General features: G+C 42.2%; 1 protein-coding gene across 2 annotated transcripts in view; it reads right to left on the bottom strand.

Moving 5' to 3' along the window:
- Positions 1–1269: 1269 nt before the first annotated feature.
- Positions 1270–20642, bottom strand: part of RNF145 (ring finger protein 145) — a 39296-nt gene continuing 19923 nt past the window's right edge. For both annotated transcript variants that reach the window (XM_065734677.1, XM_065734678.1), the window contains 8 exons: positions 18809–18900; positions 13485–13720; positions 10439–10614; positions 8485–8625; positions 7064–7246; positions 5076–5223; positions 4040–4396; positions 1270–2916 (listed from right to left, as the gene is read on the bottom strand). In XM_065734677.1, the coding sequence (XP_065590749.1) occupies positions 2476–2916; positions 4040–4396; positions 5076–5223; positions 7064–7246; positions 8485–8625; positions 10439–10614; positions 13485–13720; positions 18809–18900 (1774 nt within the window). In that variant the 3' untranslated portion in view covers positions 1270–2475. The remainder of the gene's footprint in view (positions 2917–4039; positions 4397–5075; positions 5224–7063; positions 7247–8484; positions 8626–10438; positions 10615–13484; positions 13721–18808; positions 18901–20642) is intronic.

The raw sequence follows: 20642 nt of genomic DNA, 5'->3' as shown, positions 1-20642 counted from the left end.
TGGAAGCATCTTCTGAAGCCCATCACACCACCGCCATCCAAAGGGCCACAGGACGGCAATTTCAAGCCTGCACTTACACCCCTCAACTCACGCTCAGCTGCAGAGGAAGGAGAGTCGAATCAAGCAGCTGCTGTCCAAGAAGCAGCTCTGCACCAGAGTGCCTCAGAGGGCAGGAGTGTTTGCCCAGGTGCTCTACACAGCATCAAGACAGGGCTCATTTCATTGCTTTCCCTCTCTGTTCCCCCGTAGCCTTCTCTCTTTTCTCCTTTTCAAGTTGCAGTTTATTTCTTCTGCAAGGACCAACTTGAGCTCTGGCTGTTCTCACTTCATGCCTGCACTTCCTGATCTGTATGGCACAGCTCGCTTGGCTTATCAGTATTCTTTTCCCCCACCCACTCCCATTCCTCGCAGGCTGATTTCTGAGTTATTTCTAGAGCTAGCTGAGCTGCACACTTAGTTTGGTCCAGAGAAGCATTTCTGAGTTGGGGTGGAGGGGAAATAAATGAACGCCCTCTTTGCACTTTCTGGTTGAGCTGGTGTCACTGCGCAGTCCTCCAGCAAACAGCTGGGTTTGGTTTGCTTCAGTGGTAGTCCTGCGGCACCGTTCCTCCTGCAAGACAACACACGCCTTCCTCGTTCAGGCTTCTTCCAGTACTTTCCAGTGCCACATCTGTGGTTCTGACCTGTGCTCCTGGCACCACGCAGCTTCTGATTCTGAACGAGCAGTTCCCAGGTATACCTACTTCTCATTGACATTGGTGTAAATCCATAGTTCTTTCCTCTGGCTTTTGCATTGCCAATTGCCAATGAATAATTTAAGGCAGAAAATGAAGTGTTCTTTGCCAAGAGATGAGCTGGGCGGAGCAGCAGGAGGAGCAGGACCCGGATCACTGCAGTAAAGAAGACTTCAAGAAAAATTTTCTCCTCGTTTTTCCTTGCCAACACTAGGAGCTTTTATCGAGTTTCACAAGGAACCGTGAGGCACAAGGCAAACCTAAATCCTGAACAAGATGCAAGGAAGCAACCGAGACAGAATCACAAATGATGCAACCAACACTCCCATCCCATGGGGTGAAAAGAAAACAGGTTTTAAAGGCTTTAAAGGACCAGACCCACCTCTGGCCAGGAGGTACCGCCATACACAGGAATGAAAAGGAGGGGGAGAAAGCACTTCAGAAGTCCCACTGATCTCCAAAGGTTACAGAGCACCACTGCTCCAAAACAGCCTCTCATGCTTGGGATTTCAGTACAAGAATCACATACCAGGTGTAAAAATCTTCAAATGTAATTTATTAAGACATTCAGCTATGTCTGTCAGTCTACATCCAAATTTACTACTAAAAATAAAATAGTATCACATTTCACATTAGGAATACCGACTTTGAAAAACACTTGAGTCAAGCCTATCGTATAAATAAGTGACTAATTTCTCTTCATATCAAAATTCACATTAAAAAATTGCCTGCCCCCCTGCTCCCACCTATTTCCCCATCCCAGTTCCTAGTTCTACTTGAAGCCATGATGAATGTAAAAATTTAAGTACGGACACGTCCTTGTCAGAGAAAAAAAGGTGCAAACCTATTAACAGCTTCAGAAGTGGCATTTGCGGAATCTGATCATACACAATAATGTACTCATTCCCAAAGTGCAAATATCGCCAGAGTTTAATACTGTTTTAATTCAGCTGCAAGAATTAAACATTACACAGCACAGTCCTGCGAGGCCTCTATCCGTGCCCTAAAACTCATCCCACTTCCCTCCTGCACACGGTAGCGGAGGCCAAAGTGTTCATCAGAGTTCTAGTTTACTTCATGCAGCCCAGACTGTGCCCATTAATAGCAAAAGTTTCATATACATCAAAATATTGAAGACTCCATCATAAAAGTCAGGAGTCGGTATAGATTACATGAATTAAAATGCAGTTGCCCCACCAAGAACACCCAAAGCATATACATGACGTATTTAGAGTGCTTCCACCTTCTAGTACAATCACTGCTGTTGTATCTTTGATTTTTGCTTACGTGCCATAAAAGAATTGTCAGTAACCAAAGCTGCCCCTCAGCCAGAGCCCAGCAGCTCACCGCACCCATCACCTCTCTGGGACCCTGGGACACGCGGTACTCGAGACCCTCCGCATCAACAAAACAAATCCAGCATCTTGTTTGCCTGTCAACAGCTTCTCACAGGCCTGCCGTGCTTCTCATCCCTTATCTACATCATGAAAACACTCTTTAACTTAAACTTATTTCCAGACATCCTTCCTATGCCCGCAGTTCAGAGAGCTTCTGGAGTCACTTCTACTACATCTCACTGGAGTTACCACTACCAAGCAGCCCACGAAAATCAGCATAGGATGTTACGTTCTGGCCAGCATTAACAGCTGAACTTCTCTCAGGGATGTGGAAGGATGGGTTTTCTTCTGAGTCAAACTAGGATCTCTGAAATGCGTTTGCTCCCATGTCATCCTTCGTCACCTCAGAGCTGGACACTGACCCTCGGGTCTGGAGTGGGGCACCCCTGTGAGGCTGCCACGAGTTCTGCAGCACATGCTGCTCCCTGGCTGGCTTCACGTGGACTCATTCCCTGGTTCATGCCCTTGTCCACGCCCTGGAGCCCCTGTGTCTCAGCAGAGGCCTCCAGGCTGTCCTGTCCATCGCTCTGATTAGGGCTGTCTTCTGTATTTGGCCCACTGTCTTGTTCAGTGCCGGGGGGCTCAGCAGCTTCTCCAGGTCTGACATTTTGCTCTGCACCGGGATTTGGCTGTTGAACTGGCTCCGGCCCCAGTCCTTGGAGCTGTGAAGGGCTCTTAAGCTGGCAGTGGCACAGAGGACAGGTTTCTTGGACATACAGCCATTTCTTAAGACAGCCCGCATGAAAAAAATGGCTACATGGCGTGATCACAGCAGTTTTCATGTCCTGGAAGACACACACAAAAGCAATCTTATTATTTGCAGGTCCATTCCTCTCACCCTGCACATGTCCTGCTTCATCTCATGGGAGCAGCAGCCACAGAAGAGACAGAAGCAGTCCCCAGGCAACTACGAGAACATTTCCTGTTCATACCCACAAAGCTCCCACATTCAAATTCACACACACATCAAGCATCCACCAGAGCTGACTGTTTATAACGCGTGGATTAGAAATTAGGCAAAAACTTTGTTTACAAAATATTATTACACTTAAATAAAAGGATCTGTAGGATAAGAGTTGCTGGATTAGTTGGCTTAAGAGAAGTGTGCAAGTAAAAACCAGCAAACTTACAAATCTAACAAACAAATAATGCTCTCAGAGCAGAGACTCACATTCACCTCTCTGGCGTTTTAAACACTGCCATTCAATCTGGCAGTGGTAGTTATACTCTTCAAAGCGTTTGTATTATGTTTGGAATCGATCCAATTGTACCTATTCATCCTAGGGTAGTTCTTTCACTGTCATATATAGCTACAATTTATATCCAAGAGAAAGAGACTCTGGAGCTGGAGGTGTGATAAAGATATTACTTTCAGCATTCATTTCTAAGGTCCACACTTGTGCTGTCTTACACTAGATAGATCCATAACCTTTTGATAATTAAGTTTCTGTTACAAAACTGACATTGTACGTGAAGTTGAAGCAGCAGTGTCTCCAGAGCCTGAACTGCTTCTAAGGATGAATAACAAATCAGCTACTTGAGTACACACTGTCTTTCAGTAACGGAATGTTCCTCTCGTGAAGAAAGGGCACACTCACTACTGCTACTGAGACCAGCTCAACCTGAACGGGAGAGAGAAACTCAAGGACAGTTTGTTGCATAACCACAGAGAAAAATAGAAAGTTTAAACATATCCAGATTCGTTTTTATATATCAAAAAAGCTCAATGCCAGAACTCTAAATCAATTTAGACACAGCAAAACTGGATGAACCAAGTAATCTATTAAGCACAAACGTTATTCATTAAACATAATTCAAGTAACCTATTTTATTAGCTGAAGATCAAATAGGACAGACAGTCCAGAGGTATTTAAATTCAAGTCAGCATTTTGACACTTCTATTCTTACCTGGTAGCAGATGGCACAGATATCGTTGTGTTGCTCCAGCTGTTCTTTAGTGGCAATGGGCAGTGACTTGATCTTATTCACAGCATCTCTACGAAGAAGGAAGCTCTTCCACCCCAGCTGGGCACGCAACCACACGTTGTAGTAGGAGTGAATGAAGATGATCACAGAACCCATGACAGTCCATTCGCCAAAGACAGTTTCTGAGACACCGTAGGCCACCACGCAGAGCGCGACGAGGAATTCCAGCAGCCGGTACGTGCCATTTACATAGTAAATCACATCGTCCATATTTTCAACTGGTTCTTTTCTGAACTCTTCTACCATAAATAAAACATAAATGAAGAGTGTCCCGAGCACCTGTAAGGCAGTGCAAGACCATTAGCTCAGCATGCAATCCTGAACTGGAACTTCAGTCATTCAGCATTACCCATGGAGCTCTGTACGTACAGTGCTCCCAAATCAGACAAAGGACAAGCAAGTCTCAAAGCAGCAAAACTGTTGCTGAACTTCAAGATGGACAAAAGATGTTTCTTCTCACAAAGCACTTGCACTTGCTCCCACATGCTTCCCCTTCTAAGTATTCCCCTGAGCCCAAAACATAGCTGAGCTGATTAAAGAAAAATGCTAAGCATCAAGAGGGGCAATTTTATAATTACTAGAAAATCTTAAATACTCATAGTGCAAAACACATGCTATATTTACAATACCGTGTCTTGAGCATCAAATTCCTTTTAAATAACCATCATTACACAACTATATATAAATGAGTACTCTGGGAAGTATATTTTTTTTACTGTGCTACTTATGCCCTCAGAAGCCTTCTGGCTTTACAACTCAAAATATCAACTTCCACTCACTCACGTTCTCAGTCAACCCTTAGGAATTCTTTAGCCACAGGTACAGGATAAATTTTATATCACATCTTGTTGTTCTGCCCTTTTGTCACCCCTATTCTATTCTGATCATGCCTTTTCTCCTTCAGAAACACAGGCTCAGAGTTAAGGCAGGGATTCTGTTACAGGACTAACATTCTTACCTGAAGAGAGGTTAGAATACTGCTGGAGATAATGATCAACAGCCAGAAATCCATGTGGAAGAACTGACAAATCATGTAGGCCATGTATGCAGGGAACACCAGTAAGAACAAACAGAGGCTGACTGCTCGGAAGTGCTTCCACAGACTCCTGCAAACAACACAATAGGTTTTCATTTATTTCTTTTCTAAGTCAGCTGTGAGTACCAGAGCAGGCTCACCCCTACATGGAAGCACATTAGATGCTTGCTCGAGGCTTTAACTTCTTGAAGGGAGTTTTTATGTTACTTGGGCACAGTCTCATTCCCAGCATGCATGCTAGCAACACACACACACTCAGAGTTCCCTCTTATCTGATCTTTGCTGTTTTAACACAAATGCAAGATTATGGACAAAAATCAGCTACAGTAACTGCCACACTGGGTCAAGTCAGAAGTTAGATAAATGAAGTACCTAAGATACTGGATGTCTCAGATGAAAGTCCACTAAAGAAAACTTAAGTATGTTTTTAATTACTTATGCACTTTCCAATATAAACAGAGTTCTCCCAAATTATTTACTTATTACAGTGCTTCTATGCCTTTTTGCTAACAAACGTGGAGCAAAGGTACTTCTCACCACCAGACTTAACCCTGATGCCTTCAGAAGTATTTTCCCAATTAGCAGGATTTTAGGCAGAAGCAGCAGATATCTGTGTTTTACTCCTCTTTATCACTTCTTTCCAATCTCTCTACCAACGTAAATTAAATCATCAACTTCTTTACTCAACCATTTGCAAAGGCTTTCAGAGCAAATATAATAATTGCTATGCTACCACTACATGCTTCTCAGGTTGTATTTTAACTTCATTTAACTCTGGTAACAAGGTATTGAGAAACTGGGAACACTGGGAGAACAAGACAGTAGCAGAAACTGGCTAATTTAATACAGTCTGAAAAAACACTGGAATGTTACTGTAAGGTATGTTAATTCTCTGTCTGTGGGTAAGAGAAAGAGGGAGAGCTGAAGAGGAATTTATCTTGATCCTAGTTAATTTTGAACTGCCAGAGACATGTGTCAGACGAGAGATCAAAACTGCAGTTTTGGGCAGGTGCTCACATCCTGGCTCTACTTCCTTTCTCTCTGTTAGTATATTTTAAAGTTAACACTGTTGCAGGACAGTGGCTACAAGTAGCCTCTAAGCTATACAAAATCTCTGCACGTAAAACATTCTCTTACTTCCTTACCTACAGGCTATGAATAAGGAAAACACACAAGCAATTAACAAAGATGCAAACACAAACAGAATACAACAAAAGCAGATACTAATAGAGCCCTTCAAAACACAGATTGAACTTAACAACACTTATCAACAACCCCACACGATCAAAACATCTGGTACACTAAGGTAAGCTTTCCACATCTTATTTCCTGTCAATAAACACTATTATTTTGGCATCATCATGTTAGTAAAAAATAGGTTTTAGAATATCCAACACAAGGTCACCTCTAGATATATCCTCGATAGCAGTCTGAAATGACTGCATGAAAGGGAATCCCACCCAACTGCAGAGGGTAAGCAAAATCCACACAGTGGAGTGGTGGGAGGAAAACATAGGCACTGGAGTCCCAGATTTGCTTAACTGAAAACACAAGCACGCTGGCAGACCTGCTTGGGGGAGTAGATCTCTGCAGTGCCTGAGTGGACAGCCAACAGCTGCAGAGCAGCACGACCTTACGCAGGATGGATGAACACACTCCTGAGCAGGAGCAGGTGACCCAACTCACCTTCATCTGCCAGCATACGTGCTGAAAAGCATTACTGTGTGCACGTGAAGGAGCAGGACGGAGAGAGAAAAACTAGAGAATTTAGGCTAGAAATCTGAAAACAGAAAAAATAAGACATGATAGCTTTATAAGCTCCTAAAAATCCCAATCAGGCCATTAATGACCCATTTACTATCTCCTACACCAGCACTGAGTAACTTTCAGTTTAGGAAACCTGTCCTTACTTGTCTCTTGAGGCTCCCAATGCCAGGACAATGGGATCAGCAATTTCCAGCATGGACTGTAGTATGGATGCCACCACAATGAAAAGAATAATACTGAGCAGGAATGCCCGATGCACAACTTGGAGCTCAATCAAACCTGTCTGCACAGCCAGGATCAGAAGTGTGACTCCTTCAGTCATTCCCCTGCAGAACAACACAATCAAGATAAAGAACCACCACATTCTCCTGTGTCATTCTTGGTTCAAAAATACATCTAGAGATACCTGAAAATATGTTGTTTCTTCTATAACTGTGCAATTGATACTTTTTTTTGCTGATATTGATGTAACTGTTCAGGCTTTAATCAGACAGGAATGTTTTCAGAAACTCCTGAAGTACTGGGGCTTAGGAAGAAGCAGCACAAGGGGCTTCACCCAGCCCAGCAGACAGCAATGATCGTTCCTCCAGCACTTAATGGACCTTTTACATTTACTCACCACCACATTCCTGTCTGTCTTTTGGCCCTGGTGAAAAATCCTCAATGTATCACCTCACCAACCCCAAGTTCAGAAAAATTAGTAGATGAACTATTAGTTTTTCAGTCTATTCTCTCTGTACCTATACAAAATATAGGGGGAAACAAATAATTTCTCCAAATACAGCTGTCCATTTCATTTCTTTCTGGCTTGGAAAATCACACTTCATTTCCTATCTCCAGGCAGCACATTTCAGCACCCTACGTGAAGCAATCACAGTATAGATCACCTACAACTGCGTGCTTCCCCAGAAAATGTTTCCATGGGGAATACTCCCAGGCAAGCCAAGTTCATATCCATTATCACACAGATATTTGGGGATTGAAAACGTAAAACATTCTTCTGTATACTGTCTGAATTTTAGTCCTGAGCTAAGGCTGGAATAACTGAAAAAAATGGATCCTTACACAGGATCCCAACCTCATATCAGAGAAGTTAATAAGAGCATTAGGAAAAAGTCAGTTCCTATATTTTGGTTATTTCCCACAGTTCTGAACAGGCAAACCATACAGTGTTGTGATTTAAGACTCTAAGATTAGTAATGTTTCGCACATGACTACAGGGTAAATGAGAAAATGTAAATGTGAAGTGCTTATATTATCCAAGCAAGTGAAAATTTTCCGGTGACTCATATTAATGAAGGCACTAAGATAATCAAACTATGGAATTTTGAATCCCACATAACAGCCCTGAATACGTTACAGAAATAAACCATCTCCAAAGAAGTTTGTGATAAAGCTGTATCCTGCCAATGTACATAGAGACTGGTGTACAGAAAGCCTGTCAAGGATAGCCAAGTGCTCTGAAGTCATAAAGCAAACAAAAAATCCCACAACTCTATATCAATTCTATTTTTATCTCTTTTGTCTTTCTCTTTTTAGACCCTTGACACAATGACACCCTTACCTGTTCATAGCAGGATCATTCATGAATGCTCGGTAGCCCTGCAAGTAAAACTTGCAGAGAGTCAGAACTCCCAGAGCAACGAAGGAGACAGTGAAGACCAAACCCAGCAGTGAGTATGGAGTGCTACAGCATTCTGCAATACTGGGAGGAGAGAGAGGAAAAGAGACAAAAAGAGAAGTATCATTAATTAAAAGGAGTGTGATGAGCTCTCCCCTCATTCTCTTAAAGGTGTGAACTGTTTTGAAAGCACAACTGGACTAGCTTAATGGAAGTACTGAAAGCTAGTACAGCAGTCAGCAGAGCTTTCAGGTTGGAGCCATGCAGTTTGTCTTGCACTGCTCCATCCTTCTCCACCGCTGTACCACACGGTGGCACTATGTCCTGCCACAGCCAGAAGTCAGCTGAGCCCCAGAGCACCTGGGTGGTTCACTGAGTTCAAGAGTTAAAGCAGATGGATTCACTTCAGACACTTTCCACTTAGATCTGCAATAGTGCAAGCAAATATCAAAGTGATAAACACTGTTGGATGACCAGACTTTTTCAGCAGTGTCCACAGGCAACAGTTGTCTTTCAAAATGCTGCGTCAGAAGCAGCAAGACAAGACAAGGAAGAATATTCTCTCCCAGCTGTTACCTTAGGGGTGCTCTTTTATTGATCCTGCCATTGCATTATTTGGAGAAGCCCAAGCCTCAGGGTACACTTGGGCTTCTAAGAAACACAGCTGCCAGAGCAGAGACAGCACAGTGCAGAACACCATGTGTCCCAGCACTCAGTGAAGAGCTGTCAGCCAGGGATAACACACCTGGAACTCCTCAAATACACAGCCCCAGGTAACAGCACATCAACACCTCCATTCATTAAAAAAATAAAATAAAAAGATCTTAGCTTGTTCACCAGGAGAGTAGCCTTTTTATGAGAGAAATTATGGTGGTTAGAAATGTGTCACGCTAATGAACCAACTGAGGAGTGAACCAGTCCAGTAGTCTGAAAGGACAGAAGTGCTCTGAGGAAAAATATCCTTCAAAAATAAGCAAAGCACAACCAAGAGATATTTTCTTTGTTTTAATGACTACTTGAACTGGAGATCCTCTTTGACAGCAATTCACAACAGAGTATTACGGAGTGCTTACATACAGTATTTGCAGGGCTTCTGGTAAGCCTTCCAATTCTGTCTATTTACTAACCTAAGCAGGGCTGATAAAGCTTTCAAGTGTTCCTGCCAGTCAAGGTAGTGAGAAATAGAGTATTTAAATATGGTACTTCTGCAGAATTTGAGGAACTCTTAAGTTCTGCTTATCAGAAAACAAAAACCTTGGCCATTTTGACTAACGATTCCTATTTTTTTTCCTCGTCTAGAGTAATTTCAGTCTCCTCCTTAAATTTATATCTACACCACGTTCCATTCAAGGGTCCCAGAGGAGCTTAAGAGCTCACAGAAAAGCCTGAAGAGCTCTGTGTGTTATGTTTATGTATCAAGTGCAAGTTTACAAATTGTCTTGAAGAGCTAAACTCTTCAAAGCATAACAAAAAAAACCCAAACAAACAATTGTATCACAGCAATTATACAGATAAGGAAAAGATTTTGGGAGGAACATCAAGGATAACGGAACATACAGAAATTTTCTTAAACAGCAAATATGTGTGCAAGAACTCTCCAGCCTGGTGAGAACAGACCTACATCATTCCCAGTTTCATAGAAAAGGTAAGAAGTGTGCTCTTCTCATTTCCTCATCAAAGGAATTTTCTGCTTTCTTTAGGAACTTTCCTACAGTCCTACACTAACATTGTCTGTCCTAAACATAACTGACGTCTCTGAAACTTCGCAGGGGAAGCATACCTGCAGTAAGAGAGGTATCCAGTGCAAAAAAGCTAGTGCACCTATCTAGTTTCTAGAAGAGACGCTTCAGAACACACTCAAAACATAAAAGCAACTACATACAGACTAGTTACTTACCTCGTCAAGAAGAGGAAGAGGAGCCTCTCTCTTGAAGCAGGCTGGTCCCGTGTACTGAAATAGGAATAGATCTGGAGAGCAAATAAGACCAGCCAGAACACCATGAAAAGTACAGGAACCACCAGCTGGTTCCACAGAGACATCCCCAGAGCCAGCAGACCATATACTTCCACCACCTGGGCAAAACAGAGAAAAACAGTTTGTTAATGGTTCACATCATTCATGGTTGGATAACAAAAGGCTGTTCAACAGTACAGCCACAATAAAACCAAGGGCAGTTCATACTGCATTAGCCACCCCAAAGCAAAAAACGGGGTCAAGCTACAGCCTGACAAGGGGAAAGCCTGGACTCAGCAGAGTCTGATCAACTGTCTTACCTGAGTAAGCAGCAATACCCAACTGTGCACCAAACCACCAGAAATGCCCCTTCCTGTGGATAACTGGCTGGAAGCTGCTATCGGCTGTCCTCTCCTGGGAAAGATGCACACATCTGGCTCACACACACCCTCTCTGATCATTTTCCCAGCTCATCAAGTCAGAGCAATGATCTGACTCAACAGCTACTGCCAACTCACCACACACACTAGATAATGAAATATGAGCCAGAGCACTTCAGCACTGTAAATGTGCTTTGGTGATCTGTTTTAAAGGGAACTCTAGATACCTCAGGCATTTTGTATTTAAGTATGTCCAGAAGAACAGGTACCAAACTCCTAATCAACCAAGAGTTTCAGAGTCCATGGTTAAAAGCTATTTCAGAAGACTCAGAAGTTCAATTACATCTTTTGCACTGCAACAACTAAGTTACAGTGCAGTGACTCCCTGGAAGCTGAAACTTCACACAGTTATACGTAATTTAAAAAGTCAAAAGGAGATCACTCCTAACAGTTATTTCCTCATCACCTGCTTTCCACAGCGATGTAAAATTTGTCATGGTTAGCAAACACATGCAACAGTTGTTATTTCAAGAAAACGTTAAAGAGTTGTCTACTCAGTCCTTCAGGACAAGCATGAGGGATCTTAGGTTCATGGGACCTGCTGCCACATGAACTGTGGCTGATGAACAAGCAGTATGGTGCTGGCAGGGACACAGTGCCAAGCTCCTGCTTTTAGCTTTGTGCAGACTTGTCAAGGAACTGTATCTGCCCACACGAGACTCACTTGGCCTGTCACCAAGCCAAGCAATCCTGTGCAGCTCCTGGCACAGTGCTCCATCATGCTGGAGATGGGTCATCCATGCTTACAATGTAGCTTCATAACCATAATGCATTTCTGGCATCTTCTGCTGCAAGCAGACAGCCATGCTTCTGGACCTGCTTTTAAACTGTATCACCAAACGCAGGATGAACTACACATATACGCAGAAAACTGCTTTGACCAGTTGGGGCTGTCTCCACTGTGGTGCTCCAGTCAAGAAAAATGGTGCTGCACATCATAGTATTCACCAAGTTTTACCACCGGTATCAAAACAGCGATCAATTTCAGCCTACAACAGCAGTGAAGTCACTAACACCAGGACAAAGGTATCACTGACAGCTATCTACCACACAAACTTAGGGCATCCTAAAGATGAGACGACCTATACAGCAGCTGCACTTAGAATTCAATTCTGAGCAAATAAGACAACAACTATTCCACCCCCAAACTCATCTGCAGCTAAAACCTTGATATAACATTTGCTTTCCACTTAGTGTCTAATAAAACAACAGATATATTAATCAATCCATATCAGATTTGAATTTGACATCAGGAAGCTAATCTCTGCAGGTGCATGTAGAAAATAGAGGTGCTGGTTCCACCCTGTTCCAAGTCTTCAAACAGAACAGGGGAGAAGCATGTTTTTATCCCAAATGGTACTGCTCTCCCTCTCTCTTCTAAAGGAAACAGTAAAAATGATTTTCATATTCCTGCTGGAAAACATGGATATCGACACTCTGCCAGTCAGCTCCTGAACTTGTTTTCATCAGTAAATACAATCTAGTTAAGGACAAGATCAGACCTTGTTAAGTGCTGTAAAAGCAAGGAAAGACAATCTTGCTCCTAAGACCAATTACATGCAAAATAATTAGGCAATAATGATCAACATTGACAGGCTGAGACTTTGGCACGTCAGCCTCCTAACGTGGCCAAGTTTTGGTTTGTGTATGACGCATGACAGCAAGGAAGAGCTTTAAAGATGGTTTTGAAAGAGCTCAACAAGTTAGTTTTTAGGGTGCTTCCAGAATAAAGAAGCAAAAAGGCAGAAAACCGAAGACTCGCTTTGAAAACACTCCAGGAAGTGGTGAGAGGAGAACTAATGCATAGTCAAATTTAAACAAGTACCAATTTTTTTATACAGGGATATATGGAAGCACATATACACACATTTTTATATAAATAACATGAAACATAATCTTTCTGTAGCATTAATAAAACAGTTTCTCAATCAAATATATATTAGATGTATATACTGGATGTCAAAGTGTTAACAAATGGATATGGGTCAGATCAGCCTTCTCTGTTTCCAATAACTCTTGTTAGAGCTCTCAGAAACGTTGCTTTTCTGAAGAAAATCCTAGACCTTTCAACTTTTCACATCACAGTCAAAATCAGCTTTATTTGTACTCCCAGTTAAACACTACTATGATCACAAATGCTTTTCATACAAAAGGTATTTCTTGAAATGAACAGCTACTGTAATTAATGCACGAGGAGTACCTTGCACACTTAATAAGGCTCTAGATAAATTCCATCCTACCACAGTCCTGTCTTTTAGCCTGGATTTAGGAAGGACTAAGTAAGATCCAACCAAAGTCAACCTGTTCAACTAGCCAGGAGCAGTATAATTCAGGCTAATGCCTTAACTGCTCACCTATACAAATTGTAAGCTACCCTAAATTAAAGAAAGAAGATGTTACAGATAGGAACGCACTTGGATTACTATGAAAACATGAGCTAACACACAAAAACAGATGCACAGAAAACAGACAAACTACTTTTATTTATTACTTCTTTCCTGCAAAAATGCTCATGCCCAGGCGAATAAAATTGTTCCATCCTGTCTTACCTGGACAAGTTCTCTGTATGCAGATTTCGCCAAGTTATAGGGCACTAGAAGATTTGATCCTAGAAAGTAGAGAACTTCCAAACCAGTGAAAATCATGGCAAATTTGTTGATGATGACAATGGTTTCCAACGGGACCAGGCAGAGCCGTGCCAGCAGAGGGAGCATGTGAGCAGAGAAGAGCCAGATCTGTTTTGTTTTCATGACGCAGGAGCAGAGTGTGCATACCACCAGCTGACCTGAAAACGAGACAGTCTTTTATAATCAAGCTGATTATCCCCTTCAGGAAAAACGTACTTTAATTCGTTATCTTTCCATAACACAGTTATCAACATCCTGCATTTTATGACAGCTCTAACTAGGACATACCTGTTATGAAACCAGTCTCTTCTGCATTGTTTGCTAGGTCACAAAACTTAGCGTTTTCCAACTACAAGAGTGCACTTGGCAGATTAGCAGAATGCTAGCACAAAGCACATACAGAATCGTGTTCAAGTTAATACAAAGCTCCAGGAATAAATCACACAAAGGATAACAGGACAAGTCATCCCTCTGGTTTCCACAACTCCAGCTCAACCTGTACCTGAGAGAACAGCAGCAGGATTTCTGAAGCACAGCTATAAGACTATTTCATTCTGATCTATTAAAAAAAAGAAAGAAAAAAAAAAAAAACAATCAGAGGTCCCAAATGGCTTTTAGAGCAACAATATTTACACTGCCAAGAGGAATTACCGGCTAAGAACAACAGGAGACAGCCAGGTCAGCAGCTGAGATTTCAATAATTTCATAATGCCCGGGGCAGTTGCTCGGAATTATCGTTGTACCTTCCAAGTGACAGATAATTAACAACTAAATTCTCTTAACCAGTTGGCAGGGCACAGGCACTTCTTTCCTACACACCCAGAGATCTGGAAGGCAGTATTTCTACAGCAGACCACACCAGTGTAACTCTCCCATTACAGTCACTGGAACTTGTACCCTTTACCTCAGAGGAAGCAGCTTGGAGCCAAACACACATCTTCTAGGTAAGGAAAATTCTCACACACCACCATGGGTAAGAAACAAGCTTTTTCCTTTATTTAAAAGCAGAACCCTGTTCACCAATTATGTCAGCTTACATCTGGAAGCCACATCACATGGTGCCAAACCCAAGTGCTTAAGCAATACTTTGGAGCCACCTCTACAAACCTCTGCATCCCACAGTCCTGTTTGGAACCAAGAGTTGGCCTTCACAAAGCACACAGTAGCAAATCCAAGGCCAAAACATCGCCAGGCCTGAGCAAACTGCATGTGCTCATATAAACATACTGACCCTGCCCTTCTGGCTGGCTCAGGGTGAGAAACTGGGAGAGGAGAAACGGGAGTACCATGGGTTTTCTTTCATCCTGCCCAACATCCCACCTACAAAAGGAATTCTGCTTTCAAAATAACTTGAACCACATGTCATTTCTAAACTCCACTACTTAAAGTCTTTCCTCCTTTGCACTGTCCTCATCCAAGCACCCTTCGACAGCGGGTTTGGAATCTTTATCCATCTTTAAGGTCCCTTCCAACTGCTTCCACCCTGCTTAAGGGTGCTGTGATGCTCAGGGCCTGGAACAGTCAGCTTGGGAGGGTTCATGTGATCCACAGTAACCAAGGCAACCCAGCTTCACACACAAGGGATACAAACACCAGCATCCAGTATGCTCTTCAGGGTCTAGTTTGTGTCATCATCTGAAGTAAAACACTGCTACAACATTGCACTTAACAATCCAGGGCTCTTTGGGATAACTTTGGGGTTCTCAAGTCATAAAATAGGACCTCTGATTCTAGTCTCATCTGATGAAACAGCAACACCTGCTTTCCTCCTGGCATAACATGCTGAGTATACTCATCGTCTCTGCTGAGTGTTCTCTCGTCCACTTTTTCAGCTTACACACTGATCAGAAGTTACTTGTCATGGGAAAGAGATTTGTACACCAGGAAATGAAACACATGGACATTCCCTCGAGGCCCTGGTCTCCTTCCTGCAGTCTGCATTTAGTCAGTTCTCAGGAGGGGCCTGAAACGACAGTGGAGCTTTCAGTAACAAGGACACACTTCTCATCTTTAACTGGAGCAGCCGCCCCTTTGTTCAGGACAGCCTCTTTGTGTTGCACACCACAATGTATTTCCAAGTAGGGCTGTAAATAGTGAGATATTGCACACACAATTTGCAGTTTCAGTCTGAAGAAATCAGTTTGGAAATCACATCAAATCACCAAAAAATGTTAATGCTCAAACTATCTGCTAAGACCAGCAAATCCAATGGAAAAGTGCACTCTGCAATCTGAGATGCCGTGGATTGAAAACTACAGCCAGTGACAATTAATCCAACATCTGGAATGCTCCTGCAGGACTTTAGGCTCCTCTGCTAGGCAATGAGAAAGAAATCTACTGCCTTAAGTTCCTGCCCATTCTTCTCCCCTCCCAAAACCTCCACAAATACACTAAATATAGCTAAAGACTCTCAGGCAGTAAGCTAATGGAAAATGTGCAGTAAGTGAGCCCATGTGGTACTGTAGCTGTCCAAACCACATTTAGAAGGGAACTCTCTATTTCATCTCCTATTTTAAAAAGCTGATGTTAACAAATTTCCTGGTTATGATATTAACTGCTTGGCAAAAAGCAAGATGCCTTAAAGTCAGTACATACTCCCTCTACTGAGCAATGAGACCCAAGACAAAAACAAGTCTTCACAGTAGCACTAGTCCCAAAGCCGTGCATCTCTGTAACATCCACAGCTGACATTCTCACAAGGTGACACACTCATCCAAGAGACAGTTCAAAGCTATTCAAACCTTCCATCCAGCACTTCAGAGCATATGGGCAACCCTAGTTAACAGTCACTGGACTGAGCTCAACCTGGGGGAAGAACCGACTGTGAAAGACCATTCAGAAGGCACTCGTGAGTAAAGGCACTAATTAACAAAGATTAAATTGATGACCCAGGTGTACATCAACCCCTTTGTTGTGACCATGGCTTGTTTCTCCATGCACCTGTCTCACTGCCTCTGCAAACAGCGCTGCACCACAAAGCTCTGGAAGAAACATATCCAAAAAAATGGACCAAGTGACCTGCACATTCTTTTTGCTGTGAAGATGGCAGTTCAGCAGAGGATGCTCCTGAGATACAGCAGAATGGACTGGATAAATACCTTAGAATGGATACATACCTTGGTATGTAACAAATTTAACACAGGATTTCATATTAACACAAAACACTGCCAAATCTCAAAGCCCACTTCTATAGAGTTTCCCCAAAGACCACCAATTGCCATCAAGATTAAAATTGCACTTTCAAGTTGCTTTAAAAGAATACAGAAAGCTAATAATGGGGACATTAAATACACGAACATACACATACTTGCTAGTATAGCCACAGCCAATTCTGAAAAACAATTACAGTAAGCAGTCTGCCACCCTGTACAACAAAAACTGTACTGGACAAAAACAATATTGTCTTTGTCATTTATTTTTAATCCATGTTAAACCTGAATGACACATCACGGGATACTGATGGGTTTGACTCTTGGTTTAGGTTCTGCCTAAATGTTACTGAATGGCATAATGCCTCCTGATCTCTTCCTGCCTGCTGCTTTGTGAACCTCTGAGGGGTTCTGCTTTATCACGGGACCCTGCACTGTATCTAAGAGAGATTCCAAGTACTACTTACAAATATTACCTCACTGAAACACACTGAAGGATTTAGCAGTACCCTGGTGTCCTATGACAAGAAAGGAAGTTTAGCAAACCTAGAAATCAGAAGAAAAAAGAAATAACCTCAAAATATTTCCTTTCTTCAGAAAATACCGATGTTGCTTCAATAAAAATATTAAAAGCAAGGACAAATGCCACATTTAAAAGTGAAGATGTGGGCACATAAGAGACGTATATATTCTGGCAGACCTAACATACAGTAAGAAGTAAACCCATTTAAATCTTTCAGTAGCAGCTGCAAGCAAACAGAAAGCAGTTGAGTTTTGCCAACAGTGCATGGCTGACTAAATCTGTCAATAATCTGATGAAAACCATAGACCCTAGTGAAAGGAATTAAGGAAGATTTCTCTTCTGAGTTTGTCTGTGGCTTACTTCTAAAATACATATGGTGCATGTGTATTCCAATATCCTCTCTGCAGAGCATATGGTATGGCTCAGTGCTGACTTTATTCTCTTCCAAAGTTCACTTGGGAGGGGAGGGTAAGAAGGAGCATAAGAAGCCCAATTCTTCACTTCTTTGAGATTTTTGGGAACAGAACTCACCTCTTCCGTTAATAAAATAATCTAAATGTAGTTCTGCCTTGTTACTCCTTAATGCTTTAATTCAAAATATTCCTGGAACTAGGTTGAACAAATCAACAACAGAAAAAGAGCCTGTAGTTCCATGCACACATTCACAGATCTATTTCACTTGTTTTTTTCTTTTTGGTAGGAGCATGATAATGCTCATCTATAAAACCAATGCACGATAAATTCTTGCACAACCACATCAAAGACAAAAGCATTACAAACATGTTACTACTGAAATTTCTGCAGTACTTTCCATCCAAGACCATCCAATCATTCTGAAACAAACTGTGAGGTACAATTATAGAACTGATAAACACAGGAGCACTGAAGAATATTAGTGCTATTTTTTGAAAGAAACTACATGCTGTCAGTAAGTGACCAACCACTACGAAGTGAACTGCATACACGAGATCCTTGAATCTCTCCCCCTGCATTCCTCATGCTTTGATGCTATCAAAGGGGTAGGCAGGGATACAGAGACAAAACTCAAAAGCTTTCTTTTAAGAATACCTCCTATGCTACCTACCATGGAAAATCATTTCCTGTAAGAACTGCTTACTGTGAAGTTTTCAACCAAAGTCCCAGGCATGAATTTAAAGTGCTCCCACAAGAACATACTCACTATCCACTCCTCCTACTCCACCAAATTTTAACATGCTTTTCAGTTCCATAAGCCATAGACAAGCATGAATTGCAACAAAGTGCATCTTTACAACAGCATAACAGAATCAGAGACCCTTACGAATCTAAAGCATTTGAACCTACCGTTAAATTTTTTAAATCCCCAAACAAATCTAGAGAATGCCTTAATGCTGTAAATAAAGGAGTGTTGGTAATTCAGGGGAATATGGAGAGTCAGGTAGGAGATGCACAGAATTCCACACCTGCATATTAACGAGCCTCACAGATACTACACGATAGAGAAATTGGAGAACAAGAAGCAAAACATGCCTGGGTTTCAGTGAAGAGAATTAGCCAGAACTCTCTGCTGCATCACAAACATTTAAGTCACTTACCTACTAACGCAGTCATGAAACGATTCATTGAGAGAGGCTCCACGTACATTGGCCCTTCATATCCTGATTCTAACTCACTTCTCACATAATCCCTAAAAAAACAAAACCACAAAGCATTAGGATCCTTCTAATCAGACAAGATGCAATTTCCTCATCCACACACATTTAACTTCAGTGTATGTTACAGTCAATTAAGTAAATTCTAAAAAGCAATATTAGCATGGCTGTTATGGCAGTCCCACTGACCGAAGGACCTAACTGGAGCACGACTTCAGCGACAGGCGTTATTATCTGTAATTAGACTCACTGTCACAGCTGCAAAAGTCCTCTGGGACACCCAAGCTGCTTTTCAGCATGGCCTGAAACTGCTTATTGACAAAGCCTCTTAAGCATTATTTCATTTTTAAGTTTCCTTATTAAGTGTTCTTTTTTCCTAATTACAATTTCTTTCCCCCACCAGCATCCTGTGAAAAAGTCTTCCAATTAAAGGATCAAAAGGTTTTTGCACCAAACAATCTCTTTGCGTTGAATTCAAAATTAGCTATGAAGGAACAGTGACAGCCATGGAAGAGTCAGGAATGGGGCTGCCTCATAATCCCTTTAACCAACAGGATTTAAAAACTGAGCAGCATCCTGGGGAGCTCAGGGGGACCAGCAGGATGCCCTCAAACTGATGGAGCACTACTGAAGATACAGTAAGATAAAATGAAAACCCAAGAGAACATCTGAAACTTTTCTCTGATAAGGTGAGCAAGAAGGATGAGCTCAGGCAATCAAAGAAAGAAGAATCCTATGGAGAGTGGGCATTTTTCCTGCTGTTGGCAATCATCCATCAGCTCCACTGTAAGTGGGCTAACCTACGTAACAGCAAAGTAAATCAAACATTAACTTCACATGAAGAGCAAACACTTTGCACTTTCCAAAGATAATCCTGGAACAGCACAGCAGTAATTCTCCAGTGGCTCATTAATCCCCTGCCACGAAACAGCAGGTGACACTCGTGACCCTTTGGATCCAGAGCTTCAGCTCTCTCTTCTGCACTCCCCACATGGCTGCTGCTGCACCTCTGTTACACACCACCAGCTCCTGTGGCCCCACAGCCCTTGCCAACCCCATCCAGGCACTCCCATCTGGCTCCAGCCCCAGGAAAGCTGGGCAGACACACTCAACCTGACCCCACACTGAGCCAGCACAGTACTTGCTAGAGAGGCAAGGCACTTCGCTTATGGCGTAGCTCCTTCCATGAGTGAGGGAAGCCACAGTCACTGCGAACAGATGCAGTGAAAGCACAGCGAGCAAGGTTGGAAATCACAACCAATTAAGAATCTTTACATTTCAGGGCAGAAAAAAATATCCAAAGGAACACTACTAGAAGCATTCACATCTCTCCAGAAATATGAAAAAACACTCCAGTTCCAGCATCAGTTCACCACTCCTAACTAAGGTATTCACACTCTCATTTACAAAATGTCTCTGGAATTTGAGACATAAATCTCAAGGTACTAAAACAAACACTTCAACGCTCCTTCTTCATAGCTGACAGCACTGCCTACTCAGAGCAGCTTTTCAAGCATCACAACCACAGTGCATGCAAGGTATGTAGGTATGGACTCTTTAGACTATAACCTACAATCAGAAACACATGAGGATGGAAATGAAAGCTAATAGTGCATCCAAAGTACAACATTGCCCCTTGATCTCAAGCCAGAGATAAGTACAAGGGTTTGGTTGGTTTGGTAGACAGAAAAGGTCTTCAAACATCCACATACAAAGTTGAGTATTTTTATTTCTTTCCATCTGCAGAAAGCACGTTCTCACAGCATTCACAAAATGA

Source organism: Cyrtonyx montezumae, unplaced genomic scaffold (assembly GCF_038088225.1).
Source record: "Cyrtonyx montezumae isolate F1298 unplaced genomic scaffold, pur_monq_1.0 scaffold_18, whole genome shotgun sequence".
In the NCBI taxonomy this organism is placed as follows: Eukaryota; Metazoa; Chordata; class Aves; order Galliformes; family Odontophoridae; genus Cyrtonyx; species Cyrtonyx montezumae.
Note: the sequence above shows the minus strand (reverse complement) of the source record. Positions and strands in the feature narration are given on the sequence as shown.